Below are 26,594 nucleotides of genomic sequence, written 5' to 3' on the forward strand. Positions count from 1 at the left end.
TCCCAAAACCACCATATGATTGTGAAAGACGCCGTAGTTAAGGGCTCCGGAAAATTCGGCCACCTGGGGTTCTTTAACGTGCACCCAAATCCCCAGGTTCTTTAACAGTTAAGAACCCCAGGTTTAAGGTTAAAGAACCCCAGGTTCTTTAACGTGCGCCTAAATCTGAGCACACGGGCCTACAACATTTACGCCTCCCTCGGAAATGCAGCCGCCGCGGCCGGGATTTGATCCCGCGACCCGCGGGTTAGCAGCCGAGTACCTTAACCACTAGACCACCGCGGCGGGGCGCCACCGACGCACTTCGCATGACGATTTCACATCGCAGCAAGCGACCATAACTGTCACAAACTACCGTCAAAACATCAAAACAGACCTTGGATAACAAGGTTTACGACAAAATACGGCCGCTCTTTCACTCTCCGCGTGAGATGCGAATGTAAAAAAGGTGGCCGATTTCTTGTAATCCTTGAAGTACGCGCGGATAACAAGCATCGAGAGAAAACTCCGACCGAAGCGAGGATCAGGGGTGCAGGCAGCCATGTTGCCCAAGTGGTCACGCTGGCTTGCAGGCGACAAGCGATCTTTCCTAGTTTTCCAGAAACGCGAGAAGCTGAGGCGACGGACGGGCCTGCGCGACAGCAAATCTTGTCACTGTCGTTTGTCGCACGATGTCATAATTTTTTTCGCGGATTGTAGCAGCAGGAGCTTTAGAACAGGTGATATAAAAGCTCGTCTTGCTCCGCCCCCGCGAATGCGCTGAAAGTGTGGGCGTTGAAACATACGTCATCTTCGTTTCCTCTGGCCCGGAGCAAGTGTTTTTTTTTTCTCATCTTCAACCACGGCCTCCACAGCTAACCCATGATGTGCCGTTGCCGGAACTAATCGAAAAGGGCACACTTCAGCAGTGCTCGTGTTGCAGATGACGTGTCATGCCGAGAATGACGTCACCGTGCTTGGTCAGCGTCTCCAGAAACCCGGCGGCCACGGCCACTGTTCTTTTTTTAATCAAAAAGTGCTATTGGCGTTCACTTTTGAGAAATGTAACATCGCTTTTCTAATTGAGCAAGGATCAAACTGTCCTTACAGTCTCCTAAGTCATTTTTTTTAGAGAAGTGCTTCAGCTTCCCTTTAACTGTGGCATTAATGACGAAATCTGCCTGGTGCCTGAAAGTGTGCACGGCCTGCGTGCGCTGCCGTATCAGTCGACGTGGTTCCACCGTTCGACACTATACGCCCCTCAATCGTCTGCGCATGCGCGATCTTCTGCCAGTGTGCCATAGAGCTTCCTAAAATTATTTAGGAAACTCTATGCAGTGCGCGACTGCCGCTTCATGGCCGCATCGCGATGCCCCGCGCTACGAGATTTTCATTAAAGGGTGAAACAGACTGTACTTACCTCCGTATTCACAAACACTCCTCGACTCGAATTTCGTCCTTCACTCGACTGAGTTGAGCACTGCGCCAATGCTCGACTGAAATTGACACTGCGCTTCTCAAGAATCGCTGCAGATTATTGCCGATATGCAGTGACTTGGTCCGCCAAGAGGCGGCGCTCGCATCAACTTTTCAAGTCAAAGGGAGGCGTTGCGTGAAGGGACATTCCAGAATATGGCAGTTAGATTTGCGCATTAAACGACCCGGTGGTTGAAACTTCCAGAGCCATCTGCTCCGTCCCCCATTAATTCCACCATGGCTTTGGGATGTTTGCCGCATGATTTATTATTCACTTCTCACTTTTTGGGAGCCACTCGATATGAAACACTTTATGAGTATTCTCACCATTAAAACTCTATCATAAACTGTTAGGACAATTAAACTTTACGTTTCGCAAACACTCGAGCAATCCTTGCTTAAACGCTGGTATGGACGCGATGGCGTTAAAGAGCTCGTTTCGCAGAAATGTCGTCTTTGGCGTAATCGTTGGCGTTGTTGGTGGTGAGGAAAAAAAAAAACTTGTCCGTGACCAGAAAACCGAGAAATATGCAAATAAAATAATTTTTAAGGATTTCCGGCTCCCAGTGACGACATAACAAAGGCCATCTGCGTGACCAGCGAGTGTTCTGCCCCAGAGCCACAATATATGTTAAAGTAGCATTGAAAGAAAAGAAACACTACGTGGATGTCATGCAGTAGAAGGAGTCTTCTTAACAAATCGTATATTTGTGACAGATGCGTATAAAAATTTAACTGTATACCATTCAGTTTTAACAGAACGTACATTTCTTTCACTTTGTTGTATAAGTCAGATTGTTGGTGGCTGGAAATGCAATGATTTATTACAACATAATTGAAAGTTGGGCTAGTTCACTTGAACTGACCGCTATACCAATGATTTATTGCCACGATTTTTTCTGGTGCGAAGAATGTCCATTTTTCAATGTACCTATGATTTTATCCCTACAATGTCAAAAGAGAATTATTTTATGTACAAGATTCCTAAGGAACGAGAGCACACAAAGCCCCCGAGTTTCGAAAGTTTGATCTGCACAAAAGAAAGTCGTGTGTGAACATGCCATTTACATTCTCCCAGGCTCGTTTTTCTTTGAAAATATGCAAAGCAAGAGACGGCACGCTAACACGTGGATAGCGAGAAATGGTAAATAAGAAAATTGTTTTGCTCCAAATAAATGGCACAGAGCCTTCAATGATTTGATGATTGATTTATATGTGGTGTTTAGCGTCCCAAAACCACCATATGATTATGAGAGACGCCATAGTGGAGGGCTCCGGAAATTTCGACAACCTGGGGTTCTTTAACGCGCACCCAGATCTGAGCACACGGGCCTACAACATTTCCGCCTCCATCAGAAATGCAGCCGCCACAGCTGGGATTCAATCCCACGACTTGCGGGTTAGTAGCCGAGTACCTTGGCCAATAGGCCACCGCGGCGGGGTGAATAATGTGTTATAATTGAAACCCGTATTCGTTAATATTGATGCTTAGTGTTGCACAATCGATTTATTTGATCAACGCACACATAAGTTGTGAAAAGAAAACGGCGCTAAAAACAGACGAGGACTATAGGAAGACATGACACAGGCGCACAGTGAATCACCAGCTGGCCCACCACAATCGTGAATCACCAAACAGCCCAAGTTTCTCTTTTAAGCAGACATAAGCACAAGAAATCGTCAAGCTACCCCGCAAATCTGGTTAAATCGGTTTGCATGAAACGCTGAACACAAATTGCGCATTCTTGCATGACCAATTTCATGTTTATTATTTAGCATTCCGAATGCTGCTTCGTCAATCAAAAAGCACGGGACTGTAGCAAATGGGGCAAGATGAAAACGCGCTAATTTGTGGTACGCATTATGATGCGGTTGCTCAGTGCGACTACATCAGAAATGTCTCACGAGCTGGTCAAAGTTGAAGCTTTACTGAACTAATTACCACCTTTACGCGATGGAACAGCCGCGTCGGCACATCGTGCAGGCGAACACAACACAGCCAATGCTCATTTTTCTTCTGGGAACCGCAACAAATGTTCGTTGTTCATCACAGATGTTGCGTCACGCACGCCAAGATTGTGCCTCATTCGTGTAGTTCCCAGAGAGACGTGACAAATTCAGAGACATCACGCGCATGCTGCTGGCAGTCAATATTAACTGATCAACCGATTCTAGCACCAATGTAAATATTTCGTACTGGCGTGCTACATGATGATTATGATGATGATGACGATAATGTCATGATGACAATCATGGCCTTCATCCTAATAGAAAACTTTTTTCTTCTTTTTTTTCTATCAGTGTTTAGTTGACAATAGCTACCCCTTTTCGCACAGAAAACCGACTAACTGTAAAAAAGTGATTGAATTTAATAAAAAAAAAACGTGCATAAACAGTATTCTCCAACAAAGCAATGTATTGAACATTAAAAAAAATAGGTTCTGGCTTGTACGTTTGCGAAAAATTTGTCTTTAAACAGGGGACGATGAAGTGTTTTTCTTCCTATTGGTGCACAGCGTGTGACGCCATAGCAGCGTCGATTACGTCAGTACCTTGCCACTTCAGATTATTCTCAGATTATTGCTCTATTCTAAGAATAAATTCGTTTATGTAAATATTTGTATGCATTACATTAAGCACCACACTTTCCTAGGCTATCGGTAATCTTTCTGTTATACCTCCATCATTCCAAATCTGAACAGTAAATTTTAAAACCTCTCGATTCTTGGCCAATCCCCCATAGTGGGTATGCGCCACTAACAATAGGAGAACAACAACAACCTTGCCACTTTCTCACTAATGTAGCCATTCATTTTCGCCCCGCCGCGGTGGTCTAGTGGCTAAGGTACTCGGCTGCTGACCCGCAGGTCGCGGGTTCGAATCCCGGCTGCGGCGGCTGCATTTCCGATGGAGGCGGAAATGTCGAGGCCCGTGTGCTCAGATTTGGGGGCACGTTAAAGAACCCCAGGTGGTCAAAATTTCCGGAGCCCTCCACTACGGCGTCTCTCATAATCATATGGTGGTTTTGGGACGTTAAACCCCACAAATCAATCAACCATTCATTTTCGTCATCTGTTCTATCTTCTCGCTTCGCCAGTGTTCTGTAGGCGGAGCTGGACGCTTACGTGCGGTACCACCGCGATGGCCCGCACCTGAGAGGTGAGCGATAAGAACCGAATGGAATGCCCGAGACAGGAATTCCTTCCGGTGCACCGACCGCGTATACTCCGGCGGGAAGCCAACGGGCGGTTATCGGTGCTCTCAGATATCACAGATAATGCGCCAAGTGGTTGAGTGCCCGTTCCCTGGGTGAAGGTCGTCGCAAGGGCCCATTCGGGTCCCCGCGTACAGTCAGTGGTTAAGTGGGTAAGGTGGTGGTCCTGCCTGATAAGCGTACGACGGGTAAACCTGCAAAACACGCGGTAAAGGAAATAATAACAGATTCACACAGGCGTGTAATCCCTACTGGAGTGCTCATTAAGTGATGAATTTAACATCAGCTCTTTCACCCGCCAAAACAACTGTACAACTATCGGACATGCCGTAGTTAAGGCTGAGTAAAACTTCAAACACCTGGAATTTAGTAGCATGCATTGACAACGTATACGCGAACCTCTAGCATTTCGTCTTCATCAAATCGCGACTTCCAACGCAGGGTTCGAACCCGAGACAATCGAAAGAGCAGCCGAGCACCGTAACCATTTGGCCACTGCGGCTAAGATCCGTGTGTCGTGTTCACAGAGCACATAACATGGAACCACACTTGTTTTTTTTTTGTGGGGTTTAACGTCCCAAAACCACCATATATGATAACCACACTTGTAAGCGTAATATGTAAACGAATGACTTAATAACGAGTTTGATATGACGTTACACAAGGAGAGGAGTAGGAAAGAACTTTATTAAATTCCAAGTGTCTACTTTGGACTTGTAGAGCTGGGTCCCCGCGGCGGGAGGGACAAAAATAGGGACCTTTTACCCCTTGTTTTCTAATAATGTAATAGTAGTAATAATAATGATAACAAATAACAATAATGCTAAGACAATACTTGTAGATGGCACCGGTAGAAGCGACTTTGTGGGGGCACCATCACCCCCTGTAAGTCGCCTGCGCCTCGTAGCACACACATGCCTCGCGGATAGGCCACATTAAGGTTTCACAACCACCAAGTCGTGGGTGACGCACTGCTCATGCACGTTTACCCTCATCGTTATTATGGTTGGCGCGGTAGCACGAGCAGTGGCATGCACCTGGCTGCGAAGATAGGTGGCCGCAGAAACAAATGTTGGGGACTCTCTTTGGCGTGAGGCGGCTGGCGCGAGCGTGCGTCTCCCGCGGTGGGTCCATAGGGGCGGCACCGTGGGTCGTCTCCCGTGGGACCTTCGTGGGACCTGTCACCTTCGGGCCAGCAAACAAACATAAATTCCACAGACAAACCAAACCTATCAAAAAATCAATCAACCAGTAAAACCAGAAGACGATCGCGGCAGATATTGGTGGCTATATGTTGGCTGCGCGGTATAATAATGACAGCGTTGTCTTCTTTTAATATTCCTTTATTTTTTTGTGTGTGTGAGAGGTACACATTGCATTAAGCAACCATGCTGATTTTCGCTATTTTCTTTCGAATTTGACTCCCGCCCGTCTTCCCATACTGACCTGTTGAATCTGTAGCCGGTACGCTGACCGACGCAGAAATTACGCCAGCGCTCTGTGTGGTTGGCAGCCCGTCTGGAAGATGCTCGGTGAGGTTCCCGACAGCGTGGGCTTCCACCTTCTCGAAGTAGCGGGGCGCCAAGAGAGCGACGATCGCGACAAGTAGCATCCTCACGGACATGGCTGCGGTGAGCCTGCGGGACTGAAAGAACGCGTTATAGGCGCAGTGCGGGCAACGTAAAGGTGTTGCTGTTTCCCTGCACGAAAAAGAATGTTATACGTCGGTACGGGCCGATATAGCCTTTGTAAAACGTGTGCAGGGCCAGCCATGCTTTCGCGTGTCGTTGGGCTGCGCAGTGCATGGTTCCCTTTTTACGCTGCATTACACATCTGACCTTTCGAAGGCGAGTTTGTTTAACGTTGCAGCACTCGTCCCGTCGTTTCCTTGTTCGGTGTTCGTTTCTGCACTGTGTATTTTGTTAAGCTACTAACAACCAACGTGTCGAAACCATTATCCCTTGTCGAGTATGGAAGTTCTGGTCATTGCAAAAGTTTAATAGAAAGATATACATTACTATACATGATTTGTGCCGTACCAGCGGCCACAGGGGGACTTAGTGTAGCGAATGTTTGGAAAGTAGGAGTACCATTTATTAATACAGACCCTATATTACCCATTGCAGTTAGGCTTACCAATTCTTCAATGAAGGAAGTTAGGACGCGGGGGGTTGGGGCAGAGAGGGGCGTGCACACTAACATAGGAAGCCAGCAAAATCAGTATTCTTTATTGCAGTATCTTCCAGACAAGTTCATTGTCGGTATATTCTTGTGGCCTCTTGATGAGGTACTTCAGCTGGCTACGCGCGGTTCGCAACAGCTTTCTTTGCTGTTCTTTGCTGCATAATAACGATGTGGTCAGGATTGTATTGACCTCTGTCGGTAAATAACGAGCGATCTTGCAAGTGATGCGACATTAACGCGTGACGTCACATACCTTGTGGGTGTCATGCGGTTGACCAACATGGAGGTTTTTGGTGACGTCAGTGCAAGCCATCTACAGTGCTTGCTGCTTTGGCTACGTGCAGAAGTATCGCAAACTATAATAACGACACTAAACAACCTGAAGACAGTTCGATGGTCTCAGGTGACGTATTCCGCATTGCTTTGACAAAGAGCGCCCTTTAAATGCAGCGGATTTTCTCGCGCCACCGCAGAATTGGACGGTAATGAACTGAATGGCATATAGAGAATCGTTGAATAAAAACGGGATTGGCTATCTTACGTAGAGGTGTTGTTGCTCACTCTTTTTGTTACGTTTTACCACCAGGGTACAACCACAGTGAATTGACAGTGGATCAGCGTCGTTGATTGATTGATTGATATGTGGGGTTTAACGTCCCAAAACCACTATATGATTATGAGAGACGCCGTAGTGGAGGGCTCCGGAAATTTAGACCACCTGGGGTTCTTTAACGTGCACCCAAATCTGAGCACACGGGCCTACAACATTTCCGCCTCCATCGGAAATGCAGCCGCCGCAGCCGGGATTCGAACCCGCGCCCTGCGGGTCAGCAGCCGAGTACCTTAGCCACTAGACCACCGCGGCGGGGTGGATCAGCGTCGTCACGACTACAATACCCCAGAAATAATTATTACTGATCCGTTGCAGGCAAGCCCTGAATTTGGTCAAGTATAACTTAACCTTCAGAATTTTAGTTCTGTTCTAGAAGGTGTCCATGCACTGTGGATACATAAATCGTGGCAAATAATACAGGGCCTACAACAACAACAGCAACAACAAACAAATTGGCAAGTTCGTGCTCTCGGAGATTTACTTGCACAGTACGCGTGAAGTGGAGTTGGACTTACAAATAAATGAGTAGTGTCTGTGCCGTCACATAAGTACACCGCGCAATGCGGGCCAATCAGTAGTTGCACAGGAAAAACTCCCACTTGTACGCCCCCCAAAATTTGTGAAAAATTCGGCGGTACTTACACTTCTCCGAAACACCACAGAAGCACCACTGGAACCAGTTGTGACACTGCCGGGGAACGGTGTCTTGTCTTAACTCTGTCGATAACCCCCGCTTTGCTATTTCCAAAACGTGCTTGCTGCTTTCGCACATACTAACAAAGCATTTGGTGCTATCTTCTCTCGCTTGTATGCAGTCCGTCTTGGAGGGGGCCAAACGTTGACCCTTCGGTACTTGCCCTCTAAATAAGCAGATGCATGTTGGCTAAAAGGGGCGAAGTGCATCTGTTGAGGACGATAGCCTTTCTTGGGATACTTCAAGTCAACGCAGAAATTTTGGTCTGTATGTACGTCTGTCTGTCTGTCTGTCTGTCTGTCTGTCTGTCTGTCTGTCTGTCTGTCTGTCTGTCTGTCTGTCTGTCTGTCTGTCTGTCTGTCTGTCTGTCTGTCTGTCTGTCTGTCTGTCTGTCTGTCACACGAAACGATTCAGCCACGCGGCATAAGTTTAAGTGCTTGCTCAACGCCCAGCCATATTGAACTGGTTGCTGCGTCTATACTTGTGAACATCGTCGACCGAAAAGCAGACATGACGCAGATCTGAGGGGCATCATCAATACGTAAGTATTATGCAGTGTGTCCCTTTACTAAAATACATAGATACATAATTCTAGAGACACTAGTGTTTCTTAGGCTTCGCTGAAAATGCGCCTCTATGCATGAAAGAAGGCTTTCAGAAGACTACTGTTTTTTTCGACGATGTTTGTAGCGAAAGAGAGAGAGAGAGAGATTGACGGAAAGAAAAGACGCAACTTCTGCAACCTTAGTTGGGAGCACGGCTCAGCGCTTGTAGGGGAATGAGGTGAGTGTATAAATATGTGGGAACGAGAGAAGAAGAAGGGAAATGGCGTGCATGAACAAGGACGTGGTGGGCGGCTTGTCCAGTGTCACCACGCAGATACGCGGGCAATTTTTTAAAGACTATAGTGTTTCTTGGGGACCTTCGACGGAAAAATTTTGGTATGTCTGTCTGTACAACTGTCTGTTTCTCCACCCTAACGATACCTCAAACGGCATCAAACGGCCAACCCCATCTGCAGGGCCCACCAATATTGCTCAAGGTTTAGCGTTTGTAGTTGTGCGATTGTCAATTAAAAAGCAACTATTGCGCATATCTGAGGCGCCAACACAACGCTTCGTTGTTTTATATGTCTGCCTTTATTCTAGAAGAGGCACACACAAGTAACTCCAAGGAATGTAGCGTTTAGTCACGCTGCGCTGACAGTGCAACGCGATGCTCAAAAAAGGTGTTTCCTACGCTTTGCTACGACGTCACGGTGGTGGCACCTGCCCGTCGCTTTGCGTTCTACCCCTTATCGCCTCCGAGACTGGCGGGCATCTTTCTCCGCGGGCTGCACGTCTTCGTTTTCGAAGATAACTGCCAGATGGCACTTTTGTCTAACGTGCCTAGATGCGCTCGTTCGCCTCCACCCCATGCTCGAGGAACTCTAACGCAGTGCCTGCAGAATACCATTCACCGATTTTCTTGCGCATAACATCAAATAAACGTTTTGTTCCCTCTTTCTAGACGCAAGACTATCGTCTTGCGACGACATTTACAGTGTAACATGTAGATTCAAGACAATTTTTTTATATATTTCTCCCTCTCGTACATTTAAAGCAAACTAAGCAGCCCTTCCGTGTGGAACGTACACATTTACATTAAGCTTCTACTCTACATTTAGCTGTGTGATTTTAATGAGGTGTTTGCCGTATTCTCGTTCGCTACTCGGCAACTTTGCTGCATGGACACGTTCGGAATCGACTGCTGTGTGCCATATGCGTGCGCACCGTCAATGCTTAATGAAGAATTGTTCATGATATTGTACACTCACAAGTATCTGAACTCGTTTGCTTATTGTTATAAAGCATATTTTTTATGTCATATAACGTAATGCGCACCATAGCGACGTTGACGATGAGTGATCTATTTTTATTAGAAGCACTCTGTTATTATTTACATTATATGAAGCGGGTTCTTTATATTTAGTGCACTGATCTGCTATCGTTTAATGGCATATGGTAAAAGATGACAGTTTCAAATCTTTATGCCGGGAGAACGCGCGATGATTCCATGAAGGAGCCACCAGGAACTTTCAGGCAAGCCATGTGTGGCTGCTTTTGTTCCACATGAGATAACCATCTGTTCGAAAACGCAGACGTTCCCATTTTGGTCAATTTTTCCGCATAGTGTCTGACTTTGTTGGGTTATATAATTCATTCTCCTTCTTTGCTGGCACCTTTTTCTACGGTGCTGGGTAGACTCCAGAAAGGAATGGACCCGGATGACCTCTGCGCCTTCCGTGTCATCAAACTTATCCATTTCTCATGAGTTAATGCCACATAATCTGACACTCAGCATAAGCTCATAATCGAGGACGGCTTCTTCGCAACGATGGCCAATTGGCGACGTACCATACAACATACAAAGGAAGAGATCCACGTTTTTGTTTTCGTGGCCGATTTCTTGCGACATTAAATAAAAAAAAAGATTTCTTCCGACATTGTATCCACAAATGTCGCGCCGCGCGTGCTTTGGTACGGTATAAAGCCATGTACTTCCTTCCACGAACTAGTACTTCTTCGGTGGCTCGTAGGCAGGGCCCGCCGGGTACGCCGGTGGGTACGCTAGCGGTGGCGCTGCCTCCTGGGCCTGAGGCGCGAAGTATCCCTGGGGTGAGGTAGGCTGCGTCCCTGGCGGCCACTGGTGGTGCATCGGCGGCGGGAATTGATGTGGCGGGTTGCCCGGGTACACTACTGTGTGCGTCTCCTGCGTAGTTTCAATATTATTTCTGTGAACCCACAGGATACGCCGACGTACTCCACACACATTGAGAAGGGAGTAATGATGCAACGAGTACGTAATAGTGGCGCCAAATGAAATGCTTAACGCGGCACGCGTTAGCAATGGTATAGTGCGCCCCGTCTCGTCATCGCTACTGACAGGTACGCCAACACTCCGGTTTGGTAGCACTGCACAGGCCCATGGTGATGACTAGACAGCACGCACTATGCAAATGGTGCAGCTTGCCGCTGTTCGTGTTTCGTTTGGCGCCGATAGCAAATCACGAAACGTTTATTTTAGTAGAATTGATTGATTGATATGTGGGGTTTAACGTCCCAAAACCACCATATGATTATGAGAGACGCCGTAGTGGAGGGCTCCGGAAATTTAGACCACCTGGGGTTCTTTAACGTGCACCCAAATCTGAGCACACGGGCCTACGACATTTCCGCCTCCATCGGAAATGCAGCCGCCGCAGTCGGGATTTGATCCCGCGACCTGCGGGTCAGCAGCCGAGTACCTTAGCCACTGTAGACCACTGTGGCGGGGCAAATTTTAGTAGAAACATTGCTACCGTGGAAAGTGAGAAAACAGGCACCATGTAAAGGTGATTGCATGATTGTGTTATCTTATCGCGTTATATAATCGGCCGCGAAATGACGTGCCTTACCTTGTTTTTCGCGCAAGCCTTACAACAGCAGACGCAGCACAAGACGATGAGGACGATGACCACGATGACGCTTATCACTATTGCGATGATGACGCCCTTGGCGAGACTGAATATCGACTCTGCTGGGTTTATCGGAATAGAAACTGGAAAGAGGCACATAGGAGACATGGTAAACGCCACTGCGCGTGCTCGAAAGACGATGGCCTTGGTTACGACTTATCGAGTACCTATATAGGTACTCGATAAGTCCTAACCGAGTCAATCGTCGTCCGAATTACACGCCCTCACGGTTGCATTTCACGACGAACGCTGTTATCAGATTACAATGGAAGTGTGCTATATCTGTGGTTGTCCGCAGTCTACGCCACCGCTGGTGTCTCTAACTATTACGTGAAATAAAGAAAAATGAAATTCGAAAAACCGATACAAACGTATACATCACTCTTACTGACTGCAATCATTTATGAATTGGCACCATAAACGGCGGAGTCTGGTTTCGTGTCCTCAAACTTGCTTTTCAAGATAAAGGAATGGCTTCGAGCTTGGCGATAGATATCAAGGTTAGTAATATCTTTCTCTGCTTCCACCCACTGCACACTTAGCCAGTGATAAGCAGCCACTCTGTGCTCCCGGCCACGGCTCTGGTGTGGCAGGGACGGTTGCTGGGGCCCTCATATATTTCAGCGAAAGCTGCTGCGAGATCACACGTGGTGAATTCGGTGCCGCACTTATACGCCGCCACCACCGCCGCTGGTGTCCACAGCCACTATCGCTAGAGATAGGCAAAAGTAATATAAAATTTCTAGAAGTGCATGGGATTTGAACCGGGGTTCTCTGCGTGGCAGTTGAGTATTCTACCACAGAGATGCGCTGGTTCTTCAGCTTCCTTCGTTAAAACACCCTGTACAGCTGTCATGTCGGGCAAAGAACGGCGTACGTAATATAGCTTCGTAGAAGAGTAAAATAATATCCAGGCAGCACACAATGTGAGCTGAGCAACGAAAGGGTATTTGAAATCTTCCAACCCTTTCTTTTAAAGCCTCAGCACAAAATGAACGTAATGTTTTACACACATTTTACTTATTCATTTTCAATACTGCCCGTCTCATACGAGACCAAAGCAGAAGGGCATCAGCTCTTGGATACACAATACAGTTTTCAGTTTCACATTTGCGCAGCGGCATATTTGTCAGAACGTCTAAGAAGACGCAGTGGCACATCGCACTGGACAATCGGTACACGCAGTGGACAATCGGTACATACTTAAAGACGGTATACAAGACAGTTCTTATCTGGTAGACAATACAACACTAGTTGTACACAAACGCAAGAGCTCTGGGAACAATACACCAGGAAAATACACACTTAGAAAACTTAGAACCTTATATTGTTACGGGGAACGTCCGCTGCGTAGAATCGTCGTGCATGTTGATTTTGGGAGGACCCGCACTCTTCACCACAATGTTACGGGGAGAAACGCGTCCGAGAATATATTTTAAAGACGATTTTATTGTATTGAGAATATATTTTAAAGATTTTATTGTATTTCGTTTTCACCCTGTCATTGCTGACGTAGGGTCCCAAAGCCACGATACGTAGGGTCCCAAAGCCAACGTCCCAAAGCCACGATATGATTATGAAAGACGCCGTAGTGGAGGGCTCCGGAAATTTCGACCAGCTGGGGTTCTTTAACGTGCACCCAAATCGGAAACGCAGCCGCCACAGCCGGGATTCGATCTCTGCGTGTTTGTTTAACAACTGACTTCGCAATACGGAATCCAGTTCACTCACAGTCGTCAGAGGCATGTGCAACGACGTCCGTGTTCAGCTTTTCCGGCTCGTGGGCGCTCCTGGCGGATACTGCGACCACCAGCGTCAACGCAAACGCAACAGTCGCTGCTAACCGGGTGCTGCTGCTAGTCATTTCGGGCTCCGTTGTAATCGGCTTGCCGCACCTATGAGAGACAACAGAGATCTTTCAGCATTGAAATGCCCTAAGCACCCATGCTGTCGTTACATGGGCGTGTTACAGGAAGTCAATCAAAATACAGCCCACTCATTCAAGGACAAAGGGTTTTGCAAATAAAACAATAACCCAAAAAGGAAAACAAGCATTGAAGGTCAACTTAAAGGTTATGTTAGATGTTGGAGTAGATCGAGTGTACTTGCAATGTACCACTTCTATCTATAGACAATGCTTTTTTGAAACAGATACACGTTCCACGGCGTGATACACGCGACAATAAAAAAAAGTAGATGAACCATTAAAATTTCGTTCTTCCCGAATATTTTGCCACAAGCCGCCGTATGATTGGTTGATTTATAGCAAAACAAGAAGCCATTGAAACAGGTCAGCTTTGAAATGATGCCCCTGCATAAATGATGACTGCGTTGTCACTCCTCGAGGCAGTTCTCTCGCGACATTTGCTTTTGATCAGTAGATAACCGGCTTGGTTTTAGCAGGCAAGTAGTAAATTGTTTTAGCGGGACGTTCAGTGCTCTCCCATAGTTGAGTACGAAGTAATCGAAATCGTTAAACTTTTTTTTTCTCAACAGATCTTATATACGCCGCATGCCGGTAGCAGAGTGCTGTTACGTAACAGTTTCCTGGGCGGATGCTATGAAACATGTTAGAACATTGGCCTGGTGTGCCGCTCAGCAACGTGGCATTTCAATTGTCGTACTTCGGTTGTTCATTAGATCATACGCTTGTGCACGTGCAAGAAGCATGTGTATAGTTTGAAGACAAGACTTCTGTCTGTTTATTGGTGTAGTGTTAATAGGGTGCCTTATGTAAAAGTGAGTGAGTGAGTGAATAAGTGAGTGTGGGAGTGAACGAGTTACAAGGATGACGCTTCGGCGTAACTGGACAAGAAATTCCCTAAAATAGGATCATCTTTCAGCAAAGTTTCACGGGCGTTGTCCATATGCACCGGGCCCGCGACCAAATTACGGTAGAAAAGCTGACAACTCGTTGCTTCACTCGCAAATACCGACTCTAATTGAGATAAAAGGTAGGTAGCCATTCGATCTGTATCCACGCAGCTTTTGAGCGAACATCGAGACCTTCCACTTTTAGCACTGTTGCAAGATATTGCGGCTTCTGTAAGCATGGACACGGCACGAGAACGGGGATTTTCACGTTGCACCACTCTTTTCTTTCGAACCTTCGCTTGCGTGAATGAGCTGAAAAAAAAAAAAGAAGCCCTATCGTAGGAATCAAGGGCTCTCACCCGATACTGTACTTCTCGTATCAATGACTTTATCTTATGCGACCTTGGTCCACTGCGTGATAACACACACAACGGCCGTCCGTCGTCGAATCAGGGGGCTTATCGCATCCGCCAGCAGCACGGGGCTTTCTTGCATGGCGCTAAAGCGCTTCATTTGTCGCACTAACCCACCCCATTCCCTTATCACGCGCGCTGTGCAACCGTCGCCTCTTCAGAGTGCTGACGTGTCTTTCTCCTTGATCTACCCAAATAAGCGCGCGCTATTTCCAGCCACTCGTTTAGCTGATATTCCATTGTGTGAACTCTGCAGGTGCAGCGAAAAAATCACGCACCTTCTTTGGGAATGCACCCATTTAACAACCTTATAGGAACAGCCCTCTAAGTCAGCTGGATAACCACTTTCGGTCAGAAAAAAGAAATTGCTGGCTTCCCTTAACTCAAGTGCAAGGCGCTGTGTGGCCATTGCAGTGGTTTTAAATGCGAAGCATTTCTTAGCTAACTTCGGCGACGTTGAGCGTATCTATCTATCTATCTATCTATCTATCTATCTATCTATCTATCTATCTATCTATCTATCTATCTATCTATCTATCTAGCCGCTTACGCTTGTATGCTCCCGTGGTCACCCCCATAACTCTGCGTGAACCAAAATGTTAATGGGAGGGTAAGACGGATTGACGATTAAGACGCACTGGTCAAGACATGAATAATGTCAAAATCACGTCACGTACGTCGTCAAACACTTCCCGCCAGACAGTGGCACATACCCACGGGCGGGTATGTGCCGATGGTACGCGGGTATGTGCCACAGTTGATTGACACTAAGTATCTACTTAAGAACGACGAGAATACACATGTGCAATTTTAACGCGCGAGCGTTAAGAAATACCCGACATCGGTAGCGTCGACCCAACGAATGCAAAGAATAAATGCCAGCGTCTCAGCTTGAGTGAAACCCAAGCTTTCTCTGTGGCAATGAATCATTTTACCACAGAGCTACGCCAGGTCTCCGAACTACCTTTCTAAGAGACGCTAATCTTCGTGAAAGTCCATAGTGGTTGCAGTGCTGCCTACCAAATTTTATTAAGATTACTTATTTGCTCGTTTGCTACAGCCGTCACGTCGGGTTAACTTCAATTGTAGTTAGTTGCCAAGCGCTGAAGTTGATTTATGTAGCAGTGTCCCAGGCCAGCATCCTCGCGAGCATGAGCGCTTCATACCAGCTTCTGGTGTTGGCAATACGAATGTTCTAGCCGGCAATGTTTGCGCTAGTGCAAAGAAGTTGTTATATAAACATCTGCAACTCTTCAACAGATGTTTGTGCGTGCAACATTTCTACATATATTTAGCGTCTTTCCATGACGTGTCGCTCAATAAAAAATTTGCAACATGATCACTCTCCCTCCGTATGCTTCGAATAACGTCGATTCCCTGGTACATGGGATCTGCCGAACTTTTTCATTGAAAGAAGACTGAAAGACACGTTGTGACAGTTTAGTGAATATACGCTGATGGGCTCTTTTTTAAAAAAATGCTGCTGCAATGACTTTTTTTATTTCTTCTCCGATTCTTCCCCTGTTTCATCTTTTTTCCCCATCTCCTTTCCGTTTCTCAAGCACCGTGAGGGTAGCCAAGCGGAGATTTCCCCAGTTAACTTCTAAATTTCTCTCGCTCTCTTTTAACCAGAATTTCCGTTAGGCTTTGGTATACTGTGAGTTCAGTCCCTCATGCGCTACGCTAATCAGTTGTTGGGTGTCATTTCCTCGTAAAAAATGCGAATACGGTCATCTCTCTCGTGAGCTCACTGTCGAGCGAGGGATGAGCCAATGTGGGATTCACCGAAGGCAGCTAATGTTGAACATTTATCGTAAGTTTTTTGAGCGCTGTTTTCCTATGAGTATACGTTAAATAGAGAATTTGTTAATGGCTAACGTTCTTGAGTTTTGACGCATGTGGCACGCATGCTAAATGCCCATGCAAAAAATGTGTGCGTTTTTCGAAACAAATCTTCCGTAAAACAACTTCGTACGTTGACCTTCTCCTAATTCCTTGCGTGCTCTTTATTTATTGACCGAACACCGAGGAGCACCCTTGTTTATCATCCAAGTGCTGCCGGTTGAACCCATACGTCCGGTTTTCAGAATACTACAAAGAGTATTGTAAGAAATTGATGATAGTGGTTCAGGATAAAAATTATGTCGAATACATATGATAATAGAGATTACGTTTATTCAAAATAAGGGTAAAATACCATCACCGTAACTATTGAAAGTTTATTGAATGAATTCATTGAGGTAGCAGAAGGTTTTTCTGTGAGCAGCTGCGATCGTTGCGGTGTCAGGCGGAGCAGTTCTGAACCACGGGCTCCTTCCTTCAAGGCCTCTACGATCAGCGTCGGCAGTGAGAAAAAGCGCACAATTAGGTCTAGTAATCCACCAGAGCACACAGGCGTGAACGTCCAAGTACCACTATACCAAAAAACCTCAGTCAAGCATTAGGATCACCTCCAATCTTTCTTCTTTACGGCGCTTAAGACTCCAGCCTATTAATTTAACTCGTCATAATCTCCGCCTTGATAAATTCGCATCGTTCTCAAACGAAAATATGCTTAATTTCAGCGAGTCTTATCAGAATCGCTCTGCGAATGCTGAGCGAGACGACCTCCCCGCCAGGCTTACATTTCCAAATCCGAGATGCTGATGTGTATCTTCCTATTCAAGCGTGGCATTTACGCTTGTGAACATTTATACAGGTAAGTACACACCGAAATTCAACATCCACGCCAGAAGGAGCGGCTCTTAAAACGCCATTGTCTTATATTGCCTTTTTTCCTAATACAATTGAAATGTGGAATGAATTGCCGGTGAGTGTTGTTGACCAGAACGATTTGTCGAAATTTGAACAGACCTTGGATGATTATCTGTACAATTGTAGAGTTTGATCTTGATACATCCTGCATTTGTGTATTTGCTAATAATAATTCTTTTTGCTATAATGTTTTGTATGTTACCCTCTCTGTAAGGACTCTCGCACGAGAGTTGACAGTATTGCTAAATAAATAAATAAAATAAATAACTGATAGTCGAAGTGCGGGCTTCAGCGACCTTCGAATGCACTACCACCTGTGCGCATGAGCCCGTGTCGCTTTTTCGAGTATATTACATAACGACAAACATAGCGTCACCATAAAGGCTGTTTCACATGCCGCGATTGCAGCGAAAAAAAAATCGTTCCGTTCGCTTCAATCGCTCTGTTCGCAACCGTCGCTAATGGCGGTTTCGTTTCACGCGGACCGCGAACGGTCCGCGATTTTCCCTCTGCGACTGGAGCGGCGAGTTCTTGCCACCGCTCATTGTGACAGACACGAATGTAATGTAATAATATGTACATTATGACATCATGAAGTTACCGTGAACGGTGACGAAGGGTCCGCTTGTTTCGTCATTTAAGAACACTTTCCAGTCTGACTTCATTTTAAAATGCACAGAATCGGCCATTACCAAAACAGACACGTCGACTCTATTTCGACGGCTTGGCCGGACCAGCCCTATTTCGACGGGTCCCGACCAAAAATCGCTCCCGCCGCTGCGATCAGAGCGAAAATTTCCAACATGTTGGAAGCTCGCCGCAGACGGCTGCAGCGGGAGCAAACTGCCTTTTTTTTTTTTTCGCTGCGAGTGAATTCGCATCCTGAAAAATCGCTACTTTTTTGTGTCATGTGAAACGGCCTTAAGGCGGCAACCAGGAACATATTACTTGTGCGTTGCTCTTTCTTTCAATTATATTATCAGTCGCTGACAGCGGTGGAGCGAAGGCTTGACGGGTGAGTGACCAGGAGCAGAGGCAACGAAATACTCATTTTGCCGCTATATAGATACATGATGCGGGAACGGTAATACGGCGAACGAGTCTGGTTAATCGCCACTGCAATTTCATTTACACTGAGAGCTCGATAGCTCCAGATCTCTTACTACAGTGCCTTTAAGCGGCAACTTCCTCACGCTGCTTTGTTCAAAGTTTCGTTTTTAAATCAGTGCAGTTCGGTTTATGCGAAAACGTACACTTCAACGACGACGTACCTCTGATCACAGAAGTTATCACGTAGTTAAATATATATAATCATCTTCGACGACATTCAGAACCTCGCCCTATAAAGTACTCGATTGTAATTTTTGAAATTTGCTCAAGCAAAGTAGCGAGCTTGTTTTTTTTCGCCATTTTTCTTGCTTGCTAACCGTCAAGTCAATAGTATTGATTTAGGCAACGTTTTTAGACAACTACACCAGTGCTGCATTACTCGACCATACTTATCTGGGCAGCGTGCCGTGTCCGTGAGTGCTTCGATAAGGAATGCTTTCTACACGCCCGCTATCTACCACAGCTACTCTTAATAAGAAATGAAAAAAAACGCAGATATTACCAATAACGCGAATGAGTGTTATCTGTCTCCCGAACCTCCGCCCTCTTTTAAATGCGAAGCATGCCTGTGTACTTCGGGCTCTGTGAGCATCTATCTATTTATCGATCGATCTATCTGGCCGCCTACGTCTAGGTACTTTCATGATTATCACCTTGACTTGTGGATGATTAGTATAGGAGGGTAAGATGATTTGACGAGTATGACTCGCCCGTGATGACATGAATAATGACAATCCCGTCGCATATGCCGTCAAACACATACCCGTGGGCAGGTATGTGCCACAGATGATTGGCAGTTTATATCTACCCAGGAACGGCGAAAACACACATGTGTAATTTTAGGGCGTGAGCGTTAAGAAAAAAGCTAACATCGGCAGCGTTGACGCGAGAAATGCAAAGAATAAATGTCAGGGTCCCAGCAGGAATCAAACCGCAGCATTCTGCGTGGCAAGCAAGTATTCTACCACAGAGCCACGCCAGGTCTCGGAACTACTTTTCTTTTTAAATTGACCCTAATGTTCTTGAAATGTCAATTCTGCTTGTAGTGCCGTCTATCCAATTTTATAAGCATTGCACATGTACTCCTATGTAATACCGCCGTCGTGTTGGGGTTAACGTCAATTGTAGTTAGGCGCCACCAGCTGAATTTTATTGACGTTGCAGTGTCCAGGACTAACATCCTCGGGAGTGCAAGTGCTAGTTATCAGCTTATACCACCTCTGGTGTCGCTAATACCCGTATTGCGGTGGTGTCGTTACGCAACTGTAAACAGCTGGTTATGTGAAACATATTCGGCTGTTTGATGTATTTCAGAGCGTGAATTTGTACGTATCCTTAGCACCACTTCGCAAAATTTCGCTCAATAAAAAGTTACAACACAGTCACCCTCCATCCGCATTCTTCGCATAACATTGATTCCCAAGGTACGTGGGATGAGTCGTTTTTTTTTTTTTCATTCGTTTGCACGTACACTTGTGCTCTAATATTTGAAAGTACGTGCACGTGTGTACGTTACGTAGCAGTTGTATGCCACATCGTTTCGTATTAACGTGCTTCTTTAATTTTAACGAAACATTCGGACCAGCTGCCAAAGCTTCAACCGTTTAGGCCAGTCCCATATTTTGGCTCATACACGACACACATTGTGGCGATTGCTTTCATAATATCTGTTTCAAAAACCTCACTTTTGTTATGTAAAAGAGCTTTAACCCAAGGAACATACATCCTTCTCCTTTACTCAGGCGAAATAGTACGTTATTTAATAGGCACTGTACATTTTACCTAATGGCATTTTATTTGGGAGCGTTGTATCCAATCCGCATATCGTTCATCAGCCCACCACTAGCACCGTGTTAACTGCCACTGCTTTCCGCAGTTACGCTAGCTCTAATGTTTTCATTTCATGCACAGAGGCCAGCTTCTGTGCGCTGCACTAGTGAACATTAATCTTAGCCAGTCAATCAGTGTATGATGTGAATCATCAAACAGAAAATTTACCACCAAACTAAAGGTGAATATGAGTGTACATGAGAAGCACCAATAAGTCATCATCCGCTTCTTAATCTTTATTATGAATATTAAGGTTAATGATAACTGCATTCTATTGATACTGCCGTACGAGGTACTTGCTGAGAGGTTATCAATAAGACGCATATAAAATATTTGAGCACCATTCAACGAAACGAAGATACGATAAGTGATAGACTGTCAGGCATCGCTATAGAGGTGACGGTAATTAAGTAAATATGGGTCCCCATACTTTATGGTGACGTTTAAGTAGTTATCAACACAATGTCATTGAAACAATGTTCTGGCATAACAATGCTCATTGAAGCAGCGAGGGTCCATCGCTACAGACATGATTCCTAACAAGGTAGACTCTGGTTATACAAATGCGTTTCTCAGTAACGCTATGTTTCACTTCGTGTCTGTGTCATTATGGATGATTGTAATAGTTTAACTATCCCAAAGTAATGGTACAGCCGAGAACAATTAACGACGCTATCGTTGATTCAAGTCCCACTGGCGTAATTACGATGTGACTCTGCGGATGGCAGACACACGTACGGACACGTGCATTCCAAAAAAAAAAAAAAAGATTTGACTTGCAGTGGTCTTTATGGGCTCATCAATACGCACATCCTGAAAAGCCTCGTCAAAGGGTTTGATGAGCATTTCTAGCTGAATATTGAACATTGCGAAAAGCCGAAGCCACGCTTACCCTTGAACAAACCCGTTGATGTGAGCACTGCGAGTATATCGCTTCCGCTGCCCGCTGTCGCCGATTAAGAGGCCTCTTTGGATGACCTCAAGGTAATATTGCTTCCCACTATCGGTTCTTTCTCTCTCGCCGTCTCTCTCTCTTTCACGGAAACGGGTAAAGGGTCGACCATCTATCGATATATATCTCCCCATCTTTGCAAACCCTTGATTGCGCTGCCTCACTAGCGATCATTGGCCGTTTCGTCGATGTATAAGGCTAGCTTCTGCCATGGTTTAGTTTCATCGATCGAACCGCAGCAAGTTCGCAGCGTTCAAAGGCGTCGTGAGGTTGTGAAGCGTGCGACAATCTGCAGCTCGCGATTGTAGACAGAGGGCGTTCGTTACGTTGCGCAGGTGCCCTCACCCCACCTTGTCAGTTTTGAGTGCATGGGGTGTCCGAAGAGCAGCTGTTGTGCGTCCTACTGTGTGGCAGTGGTCGGAGTAGGTATACTCTTAACTTTAACAGCAGAACAAACTGCTAACACGAAGGCGTTACATTTCATGGTCCTCCCGCATTTTAGTGACGTCACTTCCTTCACGGAACTGACGTCGTGGTCTCCAACGTTAGCAATTGGGCAGATGATGTGACACCAGATGCCAACGTGGGCAAATCCATGATGGCCAGATACCAGGAGAGATCACGCAAATATGTACTTCTATCATTCTTATCTCCTGACGTATAATTCCCATGCAGGGAGATAATTTAAACTCCAACCAAAAGTTTGAAGAAAAAAACCGACGTTTAGAAACCGACTTGGTTCGTTCCTCAGGGATGACTGCATCAAAACTTTTGGTTGGAGCCTAAATCATCTCCCAGTTTAATACCCAAACATACAGACTTCTGTCGAATGTTTACATTCAAATCCGCATGTACCAGCTTGCATGAAAACATGTTTCACTTTCGCGTTAACGCTTTGGCTGTGAAAGGAGAGTACGTTAACATTTTTGTACTAGATCTGTCACTTAGATGGCCAGTAAAAACCCCAAGGTCCAAAAATTGTTAAGAAGAAACATATGCGCACTTTTTGCTACGTGGACATGCAGCTGCGAGAATTTTGCGAATACGTGCTATAATAAAGAAGTTACAGGAGTTGTGACATCTGTTTCAGCTGGTGTCAAATTTTCGCGCAGCTTCGCCACCTTTCCCCGCCAGAGGAGAAGGAAGGCGTATAGCCTGTCTATGTACGAAACCATGGCAATGTTCTTCTACACTGTGAACAGAAAAATACCCAGGTGGGAGTTTTTGGCTTTATCCTCTAGATCACTCTCATTTGTACCTCTATGCCCACAAAATGGGAATTAAAAAAACGCCCACGGAAGGGCATATATAGGGCGAAGATTGGGAAAAAAACTTACTCCCATTGTGGCCCACTAAAATAAACACGGGGTTTCATCGTTCTTACTTGGGAGTATTTTTTTTTTTTGCACACTTTCCATTTTCATCGCTGAGGCTTCCCTCCAGCTCTACTGTACGTACATTGGCCTAGTTACTACTTTAGATTGGATTGGATAAACTTTTATTTGGTCCTCCAAAACACAGATCACTGTGTTGTGGGCAGCTCCCACGTGGGGACTGAGATGCCAAGCTCCTCAGCCGCCTCGCGGGCTTGGTGGACAGCCCAGAGCTGATCTGCCAAGGACGAGCTGCGGATTGCCGCCTCCCATCTGGCAGAGGTGATGTTCGATATATGAGCGAATTTGGTGCACTGCCAGATCATGTGTTCTAATGAAGCCATTTCCCCACAATGTGGACAAAGATTACTTGGGTATAGGTCAGGGTACATGATGTGTCACATTTTCAATGTAGGGTACATCCGCGTTTGCAAAAGCCTTAATCTAAGTGCTTCGGGCCGGGTTAGATTTTTGTGAGGTGGAGGGAAAATCCTTCTAGACAGTACTACTTTAGAGCCACGCGCAATTTAGTGAAAGCTAAATAACGGTACGTGAGCGTTTTCACGTCCCGCCTCTATTACGGCGTGACCACCGCAGCCGTGAAACACCTGAACCCTCGCACAGTACAGAGTGCTGTCCTGTTCCAACTGTTTTGCTGTGGAGAGGTTGAGGTGCATATTGCCTCGACTACTCCATACGAATAAGTTCTGCAGCGAAAAAAAAAGATTAATACTCAACTGTACCCAAAAATGAACAATAAAAAACACAATAGCACACTGAAACCAGTTGAAATACCATGCCAATGCACAGTTTGCTTGCTGCAGTTCACACTGTCATCAACTGTTCACAAGCACACCTTCATTTTCTACTGTCAGTATATGCACTAACACATTTCATATATATCAATCCGTGGCTGTCTATCACAGGCGCTTATCCAGTCTGGCCTCCAATAAAAATTCCGCCATATCCACGAAGTGAATGATGATGAGTGGGCGAAGCTCCGGAGGTAAACCTGGTAAACCATGAATCCTCTGTACACTTTGCCCACTCGATTTTATTACATCGCTCCCCCTAGCGTACGTCGCCGCACTAAATCGAACGATTGCCTTCAACCAATGACACGCGCCATAGGTGACATCATTCCTATTTTATAAGATCTCGCGTCTTTCATCTACTACAAGTACCGCTTTCTAGTTTATAACATCTTGCATCTTTTCATCATCAGCTACAAGTACCACCATCTAGTAAACACTACAAGAACTAAACGAGAGGTGGCTACATACAGGAGACGGTACCGCCATCTAGTGAACACTGCTAGAACTAAACTAGAGGTGGCTACATACAGGGGACGGTACCGCCATCTAGTGAATACTGCAAGAACTAAACCAGAGGTGGCTACATACAGGCTACAGGGGACGCACAGCCCACGTCCTAAGGAGCTTCGCCCCTAAAAGTCTGTCAGGAAGATGTCCGCCTTTTTCTGAATATCCATCTCAGGCCACGGTCCGAGTAGTTCCTTTAATGTGAGGGACCGTCTGTCCAAACTTGCTAATTTGTTTCTTAATTTTTCTCTTTCATTCGTGATGGATTTGTTGTGTCGCGGCCGTTGTTGTATAGGGAGATAAAGATAGCTGAGGATGGCAAGTACAGGCGAGAGAAAAAATTGGTTGCAAATCTGCATGTTACACTGCAAATGTAGTCGAAAGATGATAGTCTTGTGTCTGGATAGAGTGAACAAACGTTTTTTCGATGTTCTGCGCAAAAAATTGGCTGGAGGCGCAGCGTTAGAGTGCCTCGAGCGTGTAGCGGAGGCAAACGAGCGCATTGAGGCACATTAGACACAAGCGCTATCTGGCAGTTATCTTCAAAAACGCAGGCGTGCAGCCCGCAGAGAAAGACACGCGCCAGTCTCGGAGGTGATAAGGTGTAGATCGCAAAGCGACAGGCAGGTGCCACCACCATGACGTCGTAAAAAAGCGTTGGAAACACCTTTTCGAGCATGGCGTTTCACTGTCAGCGCAGCGCGATAAACGCTACATTCCTTAGAGTTACTTGTGTGCGCCTCTTCTAGTATAAAGGCAGACATTCAAAACTTCGAAGTGTTGTTATGGCGCCTCAAATATGCGCAAGAATTGCTTTGTAAGTGTGAATACACTTTATAAGCGACCCCAAACTGCGGACCGCCGTCGGCGGCGTCCGCAGTCTTCTCTCTATCTTTAAAAGAAAGAGGACTTGGCGGGCCGCAGCGCGACGCTCTACGGAATAAGCCACGGACGCGACGCTGATAGTCCCCCTCCCCCTTCGCTCGCTCCTCCGCTCTCCTCGCTCGCTGCACCTGCGCGCGCACCCCTCTCTCTCGCGCGCCCGCCTTCTCTCTCAGTCTCCCGTCGAGAGCGGGTCGTGCGATGGATGTCCCGGAGGCAACGCTACCATCTGGATATAAGGCGCGTTACTGACACCGATATCAGCGTCGCCAACGGATTTTAACTTTACTCCCCCTCATAGCATCACTCCGTGCATTCGCACTTAACCATGTTCACCCTCGGGGAAATGCTTGGGAGTTTTTTTTTTTTTAATTGACAATCGCACAACTATGAACGCTACACCTTGAGCGATATTGCTGGGCGCTGCGAATAGGGTTGGCCGTTTGAGGTATCTTTTGGGCGGACAAACAGACAAATGTACAGACACACAGACAGACAGACAGACAGACAGACAGACAGACAGACAGACAGACAGACAGACAGACAGACAGAAATTTTTCCGTTGAAGGTCCCCAAGGAAGATATCGTCTGTAAAAGTGTGCAGACCACGGTATCGCGTGGCTGAAGGCATCGACGTGCTATCTAGCGACGAGATGAATGCAGTGCACATGCGCGTCTAGTCGTATCGGTTGGTCCCTCATACGGCTTTATCTGACGCGATTACAGCTATCGTAGCCAGAACAACAACTGGATGTCGCTTTATTCGCGCTCTCGAATTTGTGCCACTTTTATTTTTTTGCGTATAGCGGCTGCGACGGGACCAGTTCCAGCGCCAGGCTCGCGTCATTATCTATCCCGGTTGATAATTGGTATGCTGATATGTGGGGTTTAACGTCCCGAAACCACCATATCATTATGCGAGAAGCCGTAGGGGAGAACTCCGAAAATCTTGACCACCTGGGGTTCTTTATCGTGCACCCAAATCTGAGCGCACGGGCCTACTGCATTTCATCCTCCATCAAAAATGCAGTCGCCGCAGCCGGGACTCGATCCCGCTACCTGCAGGTACATTTCGAAATCATTTTTTTTTTTAGTTTTTGCACACCTGAAAACGCGCTCCACAAAAACGCAACATGCATGCAGTTCCTAACTTTCGGCTGAGCGTCAGCGACGCTCAGCTATAAGTGTCTGATGTCAAGGCTTATTGGTAACAAATAAAAGGCGCACACGGCATCATTTTACAGAAAGAACCAAGCGTGTTTGATATGGTGCCTTAAGAGCGAATTAAAAGCATAACTTCAAATCACGCAGACAAGGGATCCCGCTGAACGGCACATTCGCATTTCGGTCGTCCTGTGGGAAAGAAAACTCTCGGACCCTCAGTAGATTGTCAATGTCGCCTGCTGCAGTTGCAATGTGTCCGCAGCCTTGCCCCGTCGGGAGAGCTGGCATGTGTACACTAGGCGAACGTTAAACGAACGAAGCGCA

The 26,594-nt window shown here is 46.2% G+C and overlaps 2 protein-coding genes across 3 annotated transcripts in view; both read right to left on the bottom strand.

The window, feature by feature from the left end:
- Positions 1–2,290: 2,290 nt before the first annotated feature.
- Positions 2,291–26,594, bottom strand: part of LOC119180689 (uncharacterized) — a 42,798-nt gene continuing 18,494 nt past the window's right edge. Inside the window, exon 5 of one of the 2 annotated variants that reach the window (XR_012886496.1) lies at positions 2,291–4,236. Coding sequence is in view for 1 of the 2 variants with exons in the window: in XM_037431816.2 (XP_037287713.2) it covers positions 4,807–4,863 (57 nt within the window). In the remaining variant the exon portion in view is untranslated. Of the gene's footprint in view, positions 4,864–26,594 lie in introns of both variants that reach the window. The other variant, XM_037431816.2, reaches the window with a different exon arrangement.
- Positions 9,281–21,542, bottom strand: LOC142774688 (uncharacterized). Its single transcript, XM_075875461.1, has 4 exons — positions 21,470–21,542; positions 13,388–13,551; positions 11,597–11,739; positions 9,281–10,911 (listed from the first exon to the last, which is right to left on the bottom strand). The coding sequence occupies exons 2-4, from the start codon at positions 13,518–13,520 to the stop codon at positions 10,714–10,716; spliced, it is 474 nt and encodes a 157-aa protein (XP_075731576.1). The 5' UTR covers positions 13,521–13,551; positions 21,470–21,542; the 3' UTR covers positions 9,281–10,713.

This window comes from Rhipicephalus microplus, chromosome 10, assembly GCF_043290135.1.
Source record: "Rhipicephalus microplus isolate Deutch F79 chromosome 10, USDA_Rmic, whole genome shotgun sequence".
Classification (NCBI taxonomy): Eukaryota; Metazoa; Arthropoda; class Arachnida; order Ixodida; family Ixodidae; genus Rhipicephalus; species Rhipicephalus microplus.

Excerpts from the sequence above, each read along its gene's own strand:
- LOC142774688 (XM_075875461.1), bottom strand. The coding sequence starts at position 13,520 with ATGACTAGCAGCAGCACCCGGTTAGCAGCGACTGTTGCGTTTGCGTTG. Across the intron at positions 11,740-13,387 it reads TGCACATGCCTCTGACGACT|TTTCTATTCCGATAAACCCA; the intron begins GTGAGTGAACTG and ends GCCTCTTTCCAG. Across the intron at positions 10,912-11,596 it reads AGGCTTGCGCGAAAAACAAG|GAGACGCACACAGTAGTGTA; the intron begins GTAAGGCACGTC and ends GAAACTACGCAG.